Source organism: Talpa europaea (genome assembly GCF_964194135.1).
Source record: "Talpa europaea genome assembly, chromosome: 16".
NCBI lineage: Eukaryota > Metazoa > Chordata > Mammalia > Eulipotyphla > Talpidae > Talpa > Talpa europaea.
The window spans coordinates 37309344-37328070 of NC_140084.1; the positions used below are offsets into that span (position 1 = coordinate 37309344).

The 18727-nt window shown below is 38.0% G+C and overlaps 1 protein-coding gene across 5 annotated transcripts in view; it reads left to right on the top strand.

Annotated features, from left to right (window-relative positions):
- CNOT1 (CCR4-NOT transcription complex subunit 1) overlaps nucleotides 1-18727 on the top strand; it is a gene marked incomplete at both ends in the record, with an annotated part of 68488 nt that overhangs the window by 14444 nt on the left and 35317 nt on the right. For all 5 annotated transcript variants that reach the window (XM_084256661.1, XM_084256662.1, XM_084256664.1 and 2 more), the window contains 6 exons: nucleotides 2522-2692; nucleotides 3029-3156; nucleotides 5049-5289; nucleotides 7436-7555; nucleotides 8254-8376; nucleotides 8882-9033. In XM_084256661.1, coding sequence (XP_084112787.1) covers nucleotides 2522-2692; nucleotides 3029-3156; nucleotides 5049-5289; nucleotides 7436-7555; nucleotides 8254-8376; nucleotides 8882-9033 — 935 coding nt within the window. The remainder of the gene's footprint in view (nucleotides 1-2521; nucleotides 2693-3028; nucleotides 3157-5048; nucleotides 5290-7435; nucleotides 7556-8253; nucleotides 8377-8881; nucleotides 9034-18727) is intronic.

Sequence of the window (18727 nt, forward strand, 5' to 3'; positions counted from 1 at the left end):
AGTCACAATGAATATGTTCTGTCTTGTTCATAAAATGACAGACAACAGAATACAACATTAAAGATTACACGTACAGTTGCCCTTGTAGTGAACAGTACAGGGAGTTTGGGGTGCTAGCTTCCATGCAGTCTAAAGTTAGTGTAATTTGGCCTTCCCGGTGGCGCAGCGGTTGAGCGCTGGGCTGCGAAGCTGCCCGCAGCCTCTGCAGCGCCAGTTCGATCCCTGGCCGCCGGGTGAGGGTCCCACATGGCACAGCAGACCTCTCCTGCCGCACCCACTGCTCCCCTCAGTAGTGTATTTCGTCAGTCTGCCTGTTCTGCTCCTGGCTCTGTCACTGGTGAATTCTCTCACCCTCCCGCACTTCTGACTACCCAGTGCTTGTATAAATAAATGAATAAATCTTAAAAAAAAAAAGTAAAGTTAGTGTAATTTATAGTTGGCCTTCTATATAGATGTCCAGGTAATACATGCATCCACATATGTATGCACAAACACACATATGGGACATATATACATATATATATATATATATATATCATAGTTCTCATTTTAAGTTTTTCAACTTATAGATAAAATTGAAATAGAGAATTACGCTGTTTTCTATATGACCTTCCTACAATGATTTTCCTTTTGTTGTTTTCTTACCAGTGGATAGACAAAGGTGTTCAAACCTGTTTTCCTTTAGTAATGGAGGGGAAAAATAATACAGGGTCATGGCATTAAACTTAGAAAATGAAAAGAAAAGCAAAATAAAAAGCAGTTTATTTACTTATGGATAGCTAGTTATTGTTCTATTTTTGTCCTGTGATTGTCTTGCCGAACTGAAATAATGCTCTTTTCACTTTGTAACTTCATTGTCCTGTTGAAAATAGTCTTTTTAAAAATTGCAGCCAAGTATGGTATTCCTTGTTATCTGAATATGTTTTGTTCCTGATTTCAGAAACTACTAAAAGGCTCTTAAGTTGAGTGCTTGTACTGTGGGTTTGAATCAGTAACCTCTTCTTCCTACTTCTTTTTTCTTGTATGTTAGATTTATCAGTAGATACTGTTGTAGGCAGGGAGCAGAGAACAGTTTCAGATTTATATTGGGCCAATTTGTTTCATTCATTTACCCATAAAGGATAACAACACAGGTATGCCTGTGGTTTTGCCAAATGTCTATATCTAGGATAATTTCTATTTAATGGTACATTTATGGTTCTGTCACAACAAATTTTCCTTCAAAGAAATTTTAAAAAGAAAAATGTTACTTTCTGAGTGTTACAGTTGCCTTGGAGTGATAACCTAAACTTGAAGTTTGTTCTTTTTATCATATACAAAAACAAGCATTAAGGTCTTACTAGCTTGAAAGGAGTCACCTTTGGCCAAAACTAAACCTATGCTTTGATTGGAGACTTAAATATAAAATGCGAACAGCCTTTTTCCTTTCAGGCATAGAACATACTTATTACTTGTTGCAGTGTTTGGTAAATTGTCTTCTATAAATTTGTTTCCTTTGCCTTTAGAAGACTCTGGACCACTTTTCCCAATACTAGGTTGGGTTGTTTTTAGGGAAGAGCTTTAGTTAATTACCAGTGATGTTTGAGATAATTGATAATATTGCCTACTTTGTTTCAAGACTGTAGAATCTATGTGTATAGTCCGGAGAATGTGAGGCTTCCTTGTATTATAAAAGGGAAGAGGGCCTCCCTGGAGGCACAAAGGGTTAAGCACCAACTACGACGCAATCCGCAGCCTCTGCAGCAAGGACTTCCATCCCTGGCCGGACAGGGAGCAACCTACATGGCGTAGCAGACGTCTCTTGAGTCCCCCCCTGAGTCACCCCCTGCTCCCCTCAGCAGTGTGCTTCAGTCAATTTGCCTGTTCTGTTCCCCAATGTCTCTGATGGATCCTCTCACCCCCTGCATTTCTGGCCTGTGCCCCAGCTCTTGTATGCATAAATGGATAAATCTTTTTTTTTTTTTTTTAAAAAGGGAAGAGACTTTCCCTTCATTATGTTTCCACAAGTATTACAAGTATGTCATAAACTGAAAGATTGGACTACCTTGTCTAAGAGGGCACAACTCAGGTATCTTTCGAATATTGAGCATTTACAATCTTTCTGAATCTCTTTGGAAATGCCAGAAAGTCAGGTGAATTTAATTTATAATTAGAACATCTTGGGCCTCCCTGATGGCATAGGGGTTAAGTCTCAGCGCTAAACAGCTATCACCACTGTGGCCCAAGTTTGATCCCCGGACAGGGAGCTAACCCACATATGGCCTCTTCTGTCTCGCCTGGCTGCTCTAATTAGCAGTGTATTTCAGTCAGTCCATCTGTTCTGCTACCCACTCTGTCTTTGATGAATCCTTTCACTCATCGTGGCTCTGGCCTACACCCCAGTTCCTCTATGCATAAACAAATGTTTTTAAAAATCTTGATTGGTTTTTGGATTTGATTGGTTTTGGATTTGATTTTGATAAAGCATCAAAATATGTACAAAATGTGTTAATTAAATTTTTTAAATGCTTTTTCTTTTTAGAACCCAAGTTTGAACTTCAAGGAAGTAACTTATGAACTGGACCATCCTGGATTTCAAATTCGTGACAGTAAAGGACTTCATAATGTGGTTTATGGCATTCAGAGGGGTCTGGGCATGGAGGTGTTCCCAGTAGACCTCATATATAGACCTTGGAAGCATGCAGAAGGCCAGGTAAGTGAATGGTGGTTAGCTATAGATTTGGGAGGAGGGGAGGTAGAGGGATGAGTTATTCTTTATATAGTGCCATCTCCTATATTATTTTAAAGTAGACTTTGTCAGACTCGGTTGAATTATAGATTGTCCTAGAAGTTAAATGATAGTTTGCATGGCCATCTCATCGCATACCTTTCATCTCTCTGAATTGTTTTTTGTAGAACAGATAAGATTATAAAGGAAATTGTCATTCTAATTAACCTTGAGACTGAAATTTGCCCAATGGAAAATGTTTTGAATTTCTGTAGCATTCACAGTCATTTGTCGTGTAAGGATGTTTTTCTTTTGTTCTAGCTCTCCTTCATTCAGCATTCCCTTATAAATCCAGAGATCTTCTGTTTTGCTGATTTTCCCTGTCACACTGTTGCCACTGATATTCTGAAAGCACCACCAGAGGATGACAATCGAGAAATTGCCACATGGTAAACATAGTTGTCTAAACTTTTTTGATAGGACCACTTCTCTCTTTTGAAATAAAAAATTAGCTATGAGCAATTACATAGTTAACAGGTTTAAAGGAAAAGGTATTTTTAATGAACCTTAGTTTTTATATTGGAGTGTTGGCAGATGAAAATCTATTTTTAATCCAGTTTTTACTAGTTATCTCTCTCCTCTTGTAAAGTCTGCTGTAGGTGTTTTCTGAAACTATCAAGTGTTTGAAGAGGTTTGTATTTCTTTAGTGTTAGATCCCTTTGTTGTCTCTGCAGATTTGCTTGCTTTCTTTCTTTTGCAAGTAGTTCAAGATGGCCAACCCATCGAGCCTAATATTTTCAACTAACATCTAGTTTTTCTGAGTTTCAATTACAAACTTTTGAGGTTGACACTGACACTGGTTTCTCCTGGAGCTCTATCCAGACACATTCTTTCTGGGGATGGGAAGTAAGACTGAAAGTACTGCCATCCTGTTGAAGTATACACATGGCTGCAAGGGGGTGTAAACTAAGTTGGTCCCTAAATCATGTACCTGCTTTAGACTTTCTTAAAATCTTTTTCCATCTATTCTTTTCTGGTACACTTTCCAAATAGGGAACAGATTATTGTCTTTATTTGTGAGTGTTAGTTTCAGGACAGTTTAAAGCCCTTTAACAATTGTCCAATCTTCTACAACAAAGGATGATAAACTTTGCTTGTGAAGAGTTAATTTCCATCTGGTTTCACAGCCTGGATAGCCTCAACTATATAGTTAGGTAGCAACTACTTTAACTCTCTTTGTAGCACAGTATAAATGATTGTGGCTATGTTTAGTAAAACATTGTTTAGAAAAACATGTAGTGGGTGGGATTAAATTTGTGGATATAGTTTGCTGAAAGATTGACCCAGGCAATGACTTATTTTAGAGTATGTCCTTTTCCCAGGTGCCAGCTAACATTTGCTCTGCAGGCATAACTGATTTTTCCCCACTAAGCCTTACGTATATGGCAGTATTTTTTTCATTTTATTTCAACAGCTAGAGGCCCTTTTCCATTTTACAAAACCAAAATGTTACCATATTTAACAGCTCCTTAATATAGCAGTATACTCCAAGTTTCCCTAATTGTTTCAAAAATGTCTTTTAACAGTTTGTATGATTGAGAGTCTGGACAAGGTCCACATGGTTTCTTTTATTCTGTAAGTCTTCCTTCTCCCTCTTTTTTTTCCCCCCTTAATTTGATGGAGAAATGGGAATATTTATTCTTTAGTTTATCCCATGTTATGGGGTATCTGTTTACTGTTGGCTTTAATTTGTTCTCTGTCCCCATGTTTTTTATAGACAATGGGTAGTTTAAGGTTTTGAGGCTTGATTAAATTCAGCCAGATGTAGCATCTTGGGGCAAGAATAATTCATAGTGGGGTGTTGTGAACTTTTTGAGCTTGCGTAACATCAGGTATTATCTGAGTTACAATTTTACATTAACAAAGTAAGTTTTCAGTCTGTTATTTGGGGTAGAATTTTTCTTATTTGTAAATTATATTTTATTTATATTTTTGCTTTTTGACTGTTCCGAAACTCCGTGATGTTGCTTGTTTTTCACACTAGTCAACAAAAATCTTTGATGACATCTCTTTGCTACGGAGGCCCATGATTATGTACATGGACAGTGCTGTCCCCTCTCCTTCATCATTTATTCCTTGTTTTAATTTGAACTGCCTTTGAAATTAGTCTGCAAGCATGGCAGCAAATATTTTTGACATGGACATTACCAACTTGAATATTTATTCAAGTATTAAAAAATGACAATTTGATTTTGTTTGATCACTGGTATCATTTATTTGGAAATGAATTTTGTATACTTAGATTTTCATTGATAGAGCCTCTTACCTCCCTTCTTGTTAGGAAGAGCTTGGATTTGATTGAATCTCTACTGAGGCTCGCAGAGGTGGGGCAGTATGAGCAAGTCAAACAACTCTTCAGCTTCCCTATCAAACACTGTCCAGACATGCTGGTATTGGCCTTACTACAAATTAACACCTCCTGGCATACCTTGCGCCATGAACTCATCTCCACTCTGATGCCAATTTTCCTTGGGAACCATCCTAACTCTGCTATTATTTTGCACTATGCATGGCATGGGCAGGTAAGACAAGATCATTTCTTTGTCAGTCTTGAATTATAACAGTCTGGAATTCATACTTGAATAAAGATTATTTTCTAGCATCATGTGGAAATTATAGTATAACTTTAAAGAGCAAGGGACAAGGCAAGTTTAAAAGAAAAATCATTATTACCAAAGCACTGTGTAGTTAGGGCAGCAGTATCCTTTTGATAGCAGAAGGAGCTTTATCATTTATCATGTGTCCAGAAAGCACTTCATAGGTGCTATTTTCTGCTTTATCCAAATCCTGCATTTATTTATTTATTTTTAAAGATTTATTTATTTATACAAGAACTGGGTACAGGCCAGATGCGTGGGAGGATGAGAGGATTCACCAGAGACAGAGCGGGGAACAGAACAGGCAGACTGATGAAATACACTGCTGAGGGGAGCAGTGGGCAAGGCAGGAGAGGTCTGCCTTACCATGTGGGATTCTCCCAGGCCAGCTGGGATTGAACCTGCGCTGCAGAGGCTGCGGACAGCTTCACAGTGCGGTGCTCAGCCACCTGTGCCACCAGGGAGGCTTTATTTTAGTTTTACTGAAATCACTTTCAATCCCTTGTGTTTTCCCCTACTAATTTTGTAGAATTTATTTGATCAGTAAATACTCTTTTGTCTGTTGATTTTTTTTTTTTCTGATCGCCTTTTTTTTTTTTTTTAAAGATTTATTTATTTATGCATACAAGAGCTGGGTACAGGCCAGAGATGCAGGGGGTGAGCAGATTCACCAGAGACAGAGTGGGGAGCAGAACAGGCAGACTGACTGAAATACACTGCTGGGGGGAGCATTTATGTACAGTTAGATTTAGAATGTACATGCTCCAATCCCAGAAATCCTAATAAAACTATACTCTAACATAAGAGGTGATTACTTTATATTACTTTGCTTTTATTTATAGACCACTTATTTGTAGTTTAATTTTAAGGAATTAGGTAAAAACTTGATATGCCCTCATTTTCATACTGTGTTCTATTCTAGCTTAGTGTCTGAAAATGCAAAGGCAGATTTTTATTTAAAGATTTATTTATTTATGCGTACAAGAGCTGGGGTACAGGCCAAGGGTTCAGGGGAGTGAGAGGATTCACCAGAGACAGAGTGGGGAACAGAATAGGAGGATTGACTGAAATACACTGCTGAGAGTAACAGTGGGCGAGTCAGGAGAGGTCTGCTGTGTCATGGGGTAGCTCCCTGACCGGGGATCGAACTCATGCTGCAGTGGCTGCGGATAGCTTCATGGGTTGCCTCTTAACCCCTTGCGTGACCAGGGAGGCCCCTGCAAAGGCAGAGTTTTGATATCTATAGGAGAAATAAATTTGTTGAAGGAGTATATGACTAAGGCTTCCTTTGAACATAATGGAAATAACTTAGCTTTCCCAAAAGGATGTCATTGCAAGGCACTGCTTGAGGTTTCAACCTAAAACATGTGCTGATGGGGACCTCTTTGGTGGTCTAGGGGTTAAGTCTTAGTTCTTTTTTTTTTAAAGATTTATTTATTTATGCATACAAGAGCTGGGGTGCAGGCCAGAGATGAGGGCGTGTGAGAGGATTCACCAGAGACTGAGCAGGGAAAAGAACAGGCAGACTGACTGAAATACACTTCTGAGGGGAGCAGCAGGCGAGACAGGAAAGGTCTGTTGCACCATGTGGGTAGCTTCCTGGCTGGGGCTCAAATTCATGCTGCAGTGGCTGTGGATAGCTTCATAGGTTGTCTTAACTCCCTGTGCCACTAGGGAGGCCCCTAAGTGTCAGGATTTTATGGTCTTAAATACATATGCTAGATTAGGCTGTATTAAAAAAATTAAAAAACAATGCTACAGCCAGAGTTAGATACCTGGCCAGGGAGCTGACCCACATACAGTGCAGCAGCCCTGCCCTGTCTCTTCTGCTGCTCTCCTCAGCAGTATATTTCAGTAGATCTGCCTATTCCTTTCCTCATTCTCTCTCTAGTGAATCCTCTCACTCTTTGCACCTCTGGTCTACACCCCAGCTCTCATATGCATAAATAAATAAAAATAAATCTTCAAAAAAAAAAAGCACTAATATGCCTAAAACTAGCTAGGCATTCCCCATATTGCCTATCAAAATGTTTAGCAGTACTTCAATTTAACCTTGTTTTTCTTTTCTTAGGGACAGTCTCCCTCAATCCGGCAACTTATCATGCATGCAATGGCAGAATGGTACATGCGAGGGGAACAATATGATCAGGCCAAATTGTCTCGAATACTTGATGTGGCCCAGGACTTGAAGGTGAGCTTGAAGAGATACAGAATATGTGCATTTGTTTATTAATGGTAAAAATACCAAACATGTTTATGTAGCACAGGTGCTAAATAATGCTCATGTAAATAGCTCTTAGCTAGACGAGAAGAGATTCAAAATTTTTCCTTGTAACTAGAAAGGGATTGGATTTGGAAGCAGAGTGGTTTTAGGTATGCAAAGATGTTTTTATTTATATTTGATTGGATTTTGTTGGTTATCTATATTTGCAAGACTATAATAAAATAAGCTACAATTGAGCACTTCTGAGATTAATCTGTGATATAATTTATTGGAGAAACTATCTAGATTTCAACCCCTTTGCAAATCTTACTAGCATTAATAGGATCTTTTGACAGGTAATCTGATCTTATAACTTTGATCATTAAATGATCAAAGAATATTCCTTAATTTAGGTTTTTTAAGTGGATAAGGATAATTTTCTATGCTTTGTGTTTACTCTATGCTTAGTTATTTGGAAAAGCACAGGGCAAAGTCATGGGTTGTGTGATCTTATTTTATGGAAGGACTGATGTTACTACTGAATTGTATTGAGCTGTTAAGGATTATGAGCTAGAAAACACATATGCTTTATTTATAATTATTTATGAAAATAAAAGCAGCAAAGTAGGACAGACAGAAAGTTACTTAATTTTGTGACTTGCAGTTGATATGTTCTTTTTCTTTAGGCTTTGTCAATGCTGCTAAATGGTACTCCATTTGCTTTTGTTATTGACCTTGCTGCACTTGCTTCACGTCGTGAATACCTCAAACTTGACAAGTGGCTGACAGATAAGATTCGAGAGCATGGAGTAAGCAGGATTTGTTTATTGCTACTTTTCAATTTGGATGGCTAGAATAGCTAAAGAAATAACTTTTTTTTTTTTTTTAAGATTTATTTATTTATTTGCACAAACACTGGGTACAGTCAGAAGTGCGGGAGGGTGAGAGAATTCACCAGAGCCAGAGCGGGGAGCAAAGCAGGCAGAAGGACCGAAGTACACTGCTGAGGGGAGCAGCGGGCGGCAGGAGAGGTCTGCGCTCCATGTGGGACCCTCCTCTGGTGGCCGGGGAGCAGCCGGGGATCGAACCGGCGCCGCAGAGGCCGCGGGCAGCTTCGCAACCCAGTGCTCAACTGCTGTGCCACCCAGGAGGCCCAGAAATAACCTTTTTAAAGTGCTTATAAAAAAAAGTGCTTATCAGATGTTGTTATATTCTGCTTTTAATACTAGTACTAGTCTTTAATCTGAAAGTAATTATCCTTACTCTGAAAACAACATCAATTTCAAATACCCTAAGAGACTTTCTCTTTTGCAGGAGCCTTTTATCCAGGCATGTATGACTTTTTTAAAGAGACGGTGCCCTTCTATTTTGGGTGGACTTGCCCCAGAGAAAGATCAACCCAAAAGTGCTCAACTTCCTCCAGAAACTCTGGCAACAATGTTGGCCTGTTTACAAGCTTGTGCAGGGTAAGAAAGCGTGCTTGGAAATGACTAATATTGGAGTTCTGTTGTTATACATAGTGATGATTTGCAGAAGAGAGGTTGAATGATGAAAAGTGACAACAATGAGACAATCCAGTGGTTTTTTTTAAAAGTCCACAGTATTTACTATTTAAAGTAAATTTTATCCATTTTATTTTTTTCATCTATGAAATAGTTAAATTTTTCGTTGTTTCGCATGTGAACAGTCAGTTATCACAACACCAGTTGTTGAGAAGACTTGTCCTTCCTTTTTGAATTGCCTTCTAAAAAAGTCGTCTTCCAATAATGTGTGGGTCTATTTTTGGACTCATGTCTATTCCATGGATCTGTATTTCTTACATAATTACCACACTGTCTTGATTACTATACTTATTTACTAAGCTTTTTTATTGGTGTGAGGCCTTTTCAGATATTTTAGCTTTCTGGAGCCCTTGAATTTCCACATGGATTTTAGGATGAGCTTGTCAGTATTCACAAACCCACAGGATTTTGATGAATATGTTGAATCTTTAGACCATTTTAGGGAGTATTACTGATTTTACAATATTAAGTCTTCTAATTCTTGAATTTGGGTTTTTCTGTTTAGGTCTCATTTCTTTCAAGGATCTTTGTTGTACTTTCAGTGTATATCTTCAACTTCTTTTGTTTTATTTATCAATCAGTATGTTAATGTAAGTCATGTCATCTTCATTATTTTATTTCTTCCTTATCCAAATCCCTTTTCTTTTTTTCTTACCCAGCTGCTCTAGCATGAGCTTTCAGTTTAATGTCAAATAGAAGTGGCCAGAGCAGACATCCTAGTCCGATTTTCTGTCTTCTTGAGTATGGGTCAGCTGGTTGGGGATCAAACTCAGTGGTGATAGTGCTGAGATTTAACCCCTGAATCATCAGGGAGGCCCTTGTACTTTTTTAGAAGAACCAACTTGTGTTTTTTTCCTCTGTTTTCCATTTTGTTTATTTCAGTTCTAAACTTGGTTATTTTCCCACCTGCTTATTTTGGATTTAGGTTGAACTTATTAAAATTTATTAAGATGGAAGATTAGAGGTTTTATTTTGAGATTTTTTTTTTTTTTTTTTAAATCTTTATTCCGGGTACAGTCAGAAGCGTGGGAGGGTGAGAGACTTCACCAGAGCCAGAGCGGGGAGCAGAGCAGGCAGAAGGACCGAAGTACACTGCTGAGGGGAGCAGCGGGCGGCAGGAGAGGTCTGCACGCCATGTGGGAGCCTCCTCCGGTGGCCGGGGAGCAGCCGGGGATCAAACCGGCGCTGCAGAGGCTGCGGGCAGCTTCGCAACCCAGCGCTCAACCGCTGCGCCACTGGGGAGGCCCTTGAGATTTTTCTTGTTTAATTGGGTTGTGACTTTGAACTTCCAAATGCTTGAAGTTTGGTATGTGTTTTTGTTTGTTTATTTTATTTATTTATGCATACAAGAGCTGGGGTGTAGGCCAGAAGTGCAGGGGCAGGGGGCGTGAGAGGATTCACCAGAGACAGAGTAGGGAGCAGAACAGGCAGGTTGACTGAAATTCACTGCAGAGGGGAGCAGTGAGTGAGACAGGAGAGGTCTGCTGCACCATGTGGGTTAGCTCTCTGGCCTGGGGATCAAAAAGTGCTGCAGTGGCTGTGGACAACTTCATAGTGCTTAGACTTAACCCCTTGCAGGGGGCCCCTATGTGTTTTTATTTTTATTTGAAAGTATTTTGTAATTCTTTTGACTCACTTCTTGTCAGAGTGTATTGTCTATTTTTTTAAGAGAAAAGGCCTAAAAGAGGTTTAATAATAACATGCATATACCTCCTGTGAATTTACTATTTAGACCTAGTAAAACTGAGTGACTCCTAGAGTTTGTTGTTTAATTTCCACATATTTGTGAAATTTTCTAGTTTTACCTTTGTTACCTTTGTTACCTTTTTTACCTTTCTAGTTTTACCTTTTTTCTAGTTTTTAGTTTCATTCCATTGAGGTCAGGGAACAGTTTATTTGATTTCACACTCTTAAATTTATTGAGAATTATCTTATGTCCTGTCATGTTAATATTACGGAGAATTTTCCATGTGTACTTGAGAAGGGTGTATTCTGCTGTTGAGTAGCACATTCTCTATATGTCTGTTAGGTTAGTTAATTTATAGTATTGAAGTGGTCTGTTCCTTATTTACCTTTTGTGTGATTCTGTCCTTAATTTTCTAAAATTTGAGATATTACTGACATAACATTGTGTAAGTTACACAGTATTTGACCCATATATTGCAATATATGATTATCATTGCAGTGCTAGCTTAATAGGTATCATGCCACATAATTGTCTTTTTTGTGTGTGGTGAGAACAATTAAGTTCCAGTCTCAGAAAAATTGAAGTTCATGCTATAATATTATTGACTATATTATTGAAAGTATGGGGTATGGAAGCCACCAAGTATTATTTTTAGATTCTTTTTCCCTTTTTATTATAAAATGTTTTACTTTCTTAAAACTTTTTTCCTTAAAAAAATTTTTTTTTGCCTCTAGAGATTATGTTGTCTGACATTGGTGTAGCCATTGTAGTTCTTTTGGTTAAAGTTCACATTAACCAAATAGCATAACTCATTTTGCTTTCAAATCATGGGTGTCTTTCAGTCTGAAATCTGCCATTGGTTTTTGTTTATTTATTTTCAAACAGACATATAAAAGGTTTTATTTCTCTCATGAAAAGTCTGTAGTCACCATGGATAGAGATACAGATACAGATAGAGTCATTGCAGAATGTTTATTCCTTCTTTTTGCCAGCAGTTGAGGGTGGGCATGAAGTTACTGGTCCAGATAGTTATTGTGTCACTCATGATGGCCATAATTTTTCAGGCAGCTATGGAGGAAAAGAATGACTTTTATTTTTAATCCATTTTTGCTACTTCTGCTTTTTAATAAGAACATGTAATTAATAAGTCAGGTTTTATCCCTGCCATTTTGGTATTTTTCCATTTGGTTGGTTCTTGTATTCCTCTACAAATGTCTTCATTACTGTTAAATGTGTATTTCCTGGGGTACAATTTTGAGTCTTTTGTTTCTTTGACTATATGTTGTTTTTTTCTCAGTAGTTTACCCTAGGTATTAAAAATAGCATTTTAACTTAAAACAATGTAATTCTGACTTTCACTAACTAAGTTTGAGCAGGGTGCAAAATTTTCTCATAGCTGTGTTCCTTCCTTTCTTCATTGTGCTGATACCAAGTCATTACATTGTGTACCATCAAAAGATTTATTGTTACCTCATATTGTCCTGCAAATCAAGCAGAAGGTAAAAAGATTATGAACAAAATATATTCATACTGTATATAATGTTCACTTTCTTGGTACTCTTTCCATATGGATTTTAGTATTGGGTAGTATCCTTCCATTTCAGCCTAAAGGATTCCTTTTATTATTTTTAGGGCAGGTATGTTAGCAATGAATTATTTTTTGTGTATCTGGGAATATCTTAATTTCTTCTTTGTATTTGGAGGATAGTCTGTTGAAGTTTTCATTTCATTTATACCTTTTTTTTTTTTAAGATTTTATTTATTTATTTATGCAAGCACTGGGTACAGTCAGAAGCGCGGGAGGGTGAGAGAATTCACCAGAGCCAGAGCAGGGAGCAGAACAGGCAGAAGGACTGAAGCACACTGCTGAGGGGAGCAGCGGGCGGCAGGAGAGGTCTGCGCGCCATGTGGGACCCTCCTCCGGTGGCCGGGGAGCGGCCGGGGAGCAGCCGGGGATCGAACTGGCGCCACAGAGGCTGCGGGCAGCTTCGCAACCCAGCGCGCAACCGCTGCGCCACCGGGGAAGCCCTCATTTATACCTTTTAACTATTTTTTAATTGCAGTAACATCAGTTGTCTTGAACATATTTAAAATAACAGACTTGGGCCTCCCCAAGTCTCTCCACGTATCTTGTAATTTTGTGCTTGAAAACCAGAAGTTTTAGTATTAGGTCAATCTTGAAATCAGATCTCTCGCCAGGTTTTGTTTTGTTGTTGTTGACTTTTTCTTTTCTTTTTTTTTTTTAATATTTTATATAATGCTTACATCATTTTTCATTTTTGCGCAATGTATGCATTTTCATTTTGGTTAGATTCCCCATACAATTGCACCCCCCTTATTTTGACCCTAATCCTCCCCCCCCACCCCCCAGTGTGTCTCTGATTTATAGTTGCTTGTTGGGGTTACAAGCGATCATGCTCAGCGAAATAAGTCAGAAAGAAAAATACCGCATGGTCTCACTCATAGCAGGAATTTAGAAAACCTAAATAAGGGACCAGGAGAAAGACTAATTAATACAAAGTAAAAATCAAAATGGACTTTTTTTGTTTGTTTGTTTAGAGACATTTTTAAACTAATTTTGTAAAGTTTGTGTTCTTTGTCATGTTTTGGCCACCTAAGTCCCTGCTTCTTTAGCCTTTTTCCAGCCAAGATTGGCCAGATTTTCTTAAACCATGGAATTTATTAGCTGCTCTTTCCTTTGTAAAACTCTGCAGGTTGAGCACATCGTCAACATTAAGGTAGTCACTAGAGAACTCCACTTAGCCTTTGCTTTCTTCTTAGGCAGAGCCTAAAGGTCGATTTGAGATAAAAGCTTGGTTCTGCTCAAGTATTTAATGAGAATGAAGTAGCTTTAGATGTTAGCACAGTCCTACATCTGTGTGAGACCTTCTAGACTCCCCCCAAATAGAAGTTTTTGTACATCCCACCCCTGGGGCACTTATTCTCAAGTGTTCTTTTTAAACCTGTTGTTTGAGGAAACTATTATCTTCTACCTCAGGTAGATAGAAAGTTAAAACAACTGCCATTAAATGTTTTCTGTGGGGTCTCCCCAATGGTGCAGCGGTTGAGCACTGGGTTGCGAAGCTGCCCTCAGCCTCGGCAGCGCCGGTTCAATCCCCAGCTGCCCCCTGGCCACCAGAGGAGGGTCCCACATGGCGTGCATACCTCTCCTGCCGCCCGCTGCTCCCCTCAGCAGTGTGCTTCGGTCCTTCTGCCTGCTCTGCTCCCCACTCTGGCTCTGGTGAATTCTCTCACCCTCCCGCGCTTCTGACTGTTCCCAGTGCTTGTATAAAAAAATAAATGTTTAACAAATAAATAAATAAATGTTTTCTATAGATAACTCCTGAGAGGAAGGCTATTTGTGTTGAACCAACTCTTGGACAAAGACAACATTGTCATTGTGGCCTCACAGGGAATCTTCATATAGGTGAAATCAATCACAACTCTCTTAGAATCAGACTTTGAAAATGTTCTAGCTGTTTTATTCCTTTTCTAGAGCTAGTCAAGCTGTTGGTTTTCACTATGATGTGGGCTTTTAGTTTTTTAGTGCTGCTATGTAGTTGATAAGGGCGCTTGAGAATGAGGAAAATTAAAGTGCCAGAGTTAACAATTTTTACTAAGGTACAGTCATCATTCTATAATAAAAGCTTCACCTGATTTTTCTAAGACTGCTCAATTGTCTTTTTTTTATCATTTTTTTATTTTAAAGATTTATTTATTTATACAAGCACTGGGTACAGTCAGAAGCGCGGGAGGGTGAGAGAATTCACCAGAGCCAGAGCGGAGAACAGAACAGGCAGAAGGACCGAGGTACACAGCTGAGGGTAGCAGCGGGCAGCAGGAGAGGTCTGCGCACCATGTGGACCCCTCGTCCAGCGGCCGGGGATCCAACTGGCGCTGCAGAGGCTGCGGGCAGCTTCACAGCCCAGCGCTCAATGGCTGCACCACCGGGGAGGCCCTGGTTAATTTGCAAAGTTCTGAAAAAGTTGCCTCTGACTTTTGCTAGTTTTGAAATTTCTTCTATGGGGGAGAGAATATTTGGAGATTGTTACTCCATCATTTTTGCATAAGTCCTATGTATTTTTTTTTTTTTTGTAGAATATGAAGCATAATGAAATGAACACTTTGATTCTACTGAGTAACTTAAAGTATAAGTAACCTTTTTGAAAGTTACCTTTGTCATTTTTTTAATCTTGTTTTCTCACCCTTCCCACATAGATTGCAAAATTTTTTACCTTTTCTTGTTTATAAAAAAAAAAAAGCAAACCACATTTTTCACATGTTTGTCTCTAAAGTAGTGTTTCTCAACCGGGGGTGATTTTGCTCCCTCAAAGTCATTTGACATTGTTTTTCTCATAATTGGAGAGAATTGTGCTATCATTACCTACTAGATTAGAGGCCCGGGATGCCGCTAAGCGACATGCATAGACTCCCACAACAAATTTCATCCAGAACAGAGTGCTAATTGTGCCATAGTTGAGAAACTTTGCTATATAGCTTCTAAATATTCTAAAATTTTTAGCTTTAATAAAAGTTTTCCCTTTCACATTTATATATTTTTATCTGGAATTTAACGTTTTCTTGGAAAACTACGTGTTATTAAAATTGGGTAAGATGTTTTCCATTTATATGTAGAGCAGTTTACTCAACTCTGGGTTTAGAATTCTTCCATTTATATATTAGAAGTACCTGTCTTTCAAAAAATAAATTAATATCAAAGAGGGAGAGTTCTAACTAATTGATAACAGGAAGTAATTATAATGTGGGGTATAGTCTTTAGTGGATATTAAAAGTTGGGAGTGAATATTTGATAAACAGGATAATTAGATAATTTCAAAGTATCACCCTACAAATTATTTAATAATCAAAAAGGGGGGGAGTACTAACTTGTTCAAATCTAGCGTATTCTACTTCAATGGTATATAATGTGCCCTATGATAAAATGCACTGAGAAGAAGTGTAACTTACACGGTAGGCCTGTCATAAGTACATAACCTGAATTTGAAATATTAGACAAATTCAAATCAGTACTACACTTTTGTCTACATGTCTGTATTTTATAGATGGGCTGTGAAATAATTAAATTAAGCTTTCAAGAAAGACAAAAACTGATGAATTCTTCCAGATTAAAGACACTAAAGACATGTGATAACTCCACATGATGGCGTAATCCTGATACAGGGGAAAAATAGTACTGAAGGACATCACTACTGATGTTTGAATGTGGCCTATTTTATTTATCACTGTTACTAACTTCCCAGTCTTTATTACTACGGTTAGGTAAGAAAATGACCTTATTCTTAGGAAATAGATAGTGAAATATTTAGAGATAAGGGATAAATATTGCCTCTAAATTTTTAAAATTGGGGGAGGAGGTATGGGTGCAGGAAGAAGGTAGGGAATATAGCAAGAGCAGTTATACTCTTGGGGAAATAAACTAATTGGTGAGTGAAGTGTTTATGAGAGTTCCTTACAGTATTTTTCCTCTTTTGTTTGGTATTGTGTCAAACATTAGTTTTTTGAAATAGTAAGGAATAGTATTTTAATTGACCAAATTTAGCAATTCTAAGATACTCACCTTTTTAAATATTTTTTTTTTAATATTTTAAATTTTATTTATTTATTTATACAAGCACTGGGTACAGTCAGAAGCGCGGGAGGGTGAGAGAATCCACCAGAGCCAGAGGGGGGAACAGAACAGGCAGACTGACAAAGTACACTGCTGAGGGGAGCAGGGAGCGAGGCAGGAGAGGTCTGCATGCCATGTGGTACTCTCGCCGGAGGCCGGGGATCGAACCAGCGCTGCAGAGGCTGCGGGCAGCTTTGCAACCCAGGGCTCAACCACTGCGCCACCAGGGGAGGCCCCCTTTTTAAATATTTTAATATTTCTGAAATAATGCATCTCATTGATTAGCTCTTATAGTTAGCCAAATTATTTTCTTTTTGTATAGTATATAATGATGTGGCTTATCATAACATTTCAGATTCAATTTAACACATTAATGGTTATCTATTGCTGTAGCATAGGCATCCTGGAATAATTTTTTTTTTTTAATTTTATATGGTTTTGTCTTTGGTTGGTTTTATTTTTATGCTATAACAGATACGGTTTCAGAGTCAACTGTACAACGAGGTACATTTAGAGACATCTTCCTTATCTTTTCTCTGTTCTATAGGTAAGGTATATTAGGTATATATATATTTTTTATTAACATTTTTCCATTAAAAAATACACACCTGTTTGCATGTTTCCCTCTTCCCTGTATGTAGAAAATATATGCTCTATTGTGTTATTCTTCTTTCACTTGATCATATATTCTGTAGTTCATTCCATAGAATTAGAGCTTCTTTAATCCTTTTAATCACTGCATAGTAGTCCATAGGACAGATATTTTGTGCTTTAGTGAACAAGTCTTGATTGGTGAGCATTCTGATTGTCTTCACTCTTACAAATTGTGATGGCATTGAATAGTATTTTATATTTATCATCTTTGTTGGTGTACATTTGTGACCATTACAGGTGGAACTGTTGGGTTAATGGGAGATGCATGTATAATTTTGTTAGATACTGCAAAATTTTCCTCCACAGGAAGTCTGTTATTTTGTATAACTACCAGTAGTGTGAATGCCTGTTTTCCTTAGCTCTGCTGATGGGGGATATGCTAATCTGAAACATGAAACATGGTATTTCCATGAATTTTTAAGCAGCTTTATTTATTTATGCATATAAGAACTGGGGTCTAGGCCAGAGTTGGGATCAGCGGATTCACCAGAGACAGAGTGGGGAGCAGAACAGGTGGATCCACTGAAACACACTGCTGAGGGGAGCAGTGGGTGAGGTGAGAGATGTGCTGCGCCATGTGAATTACCTCCCTGGCCAGGGCTCAAACTCTTGCCACAGTGACTGGCAGTAGCTTGAAAGTGCTGAGACTTTAACCAGGGAGGGCTCTTTTCCCGGAAGTTTTAATTGCAGGAAAGGAGCAAGTATTTTGAACCTAGGTAACATTTTGAAATGATGGTAGAGAGAGCTATTTGTGTGGTTAATATTTTAAATACCTGTAATTTTTTTGAATATGTTTTGGAAATTAATAATTCCACCCCCCCCTTTTTTTTAAAAGGTAAATGAGTAGACCCATACCTTTTAGGAGTAGATATCACAGTTTTCTCTTGTCTATGTTTTTCTTCCTTAATGAGTGAAAAAGTACTCATTATTCATTTACATTTATAGTCCATGTTTGTATACTTGTTTTTTTCGTGTTGTCACAAGTAAAAATTTTGCGTATTTTGTTGTGTTGATTTAATGTAAACATTTATTTGGTACTTTTAACACCCTAGTCTTTTTTTTTTTTTTAATGTGAAACAACTTTGCTTTTCTGAGTGACTGCTTTTACTTTTAGTGCAGGTAGTAAGATTTGTAAATTTTAGAAGGCATGATGATCTAAGACAATACCAATTTCTGGTAAATTTTATGAGTACAGGGGTTCCATAGTTTTCTGAGACAGCAATACCCTAAGATAGAAAGATCAATTTTCTATTTCCTACTGTTACATTTTAAGGATCATTCAGTTCTTTCTCTGTGTACCAAATGTAGTTACTATGTGCATGGCATTTTAGAGCTGTCTTTGACTATATTAGCCAGTATTAAAAAATTACTGTGTTTCCTTTGGTATGTTCATGTTTTGACAAAATTTTAAATAAAGTGTTTAAGGGTATGGCATGTTTCTTGGAATATTTTATTTATTTATTTTTAAAGATTTATATATGCATACAAGAGCTGGGGTACAGACCAGAGATGCGGAGGGTGAGAGGATTCACCAGAGACAGAATGGGGAACAGAACAGGCAGACTGAGTGAAATACACTGCTGAGGGGAGCAGCGGGCGAGACAGGAGAGGTCTGCTACACCATGCGG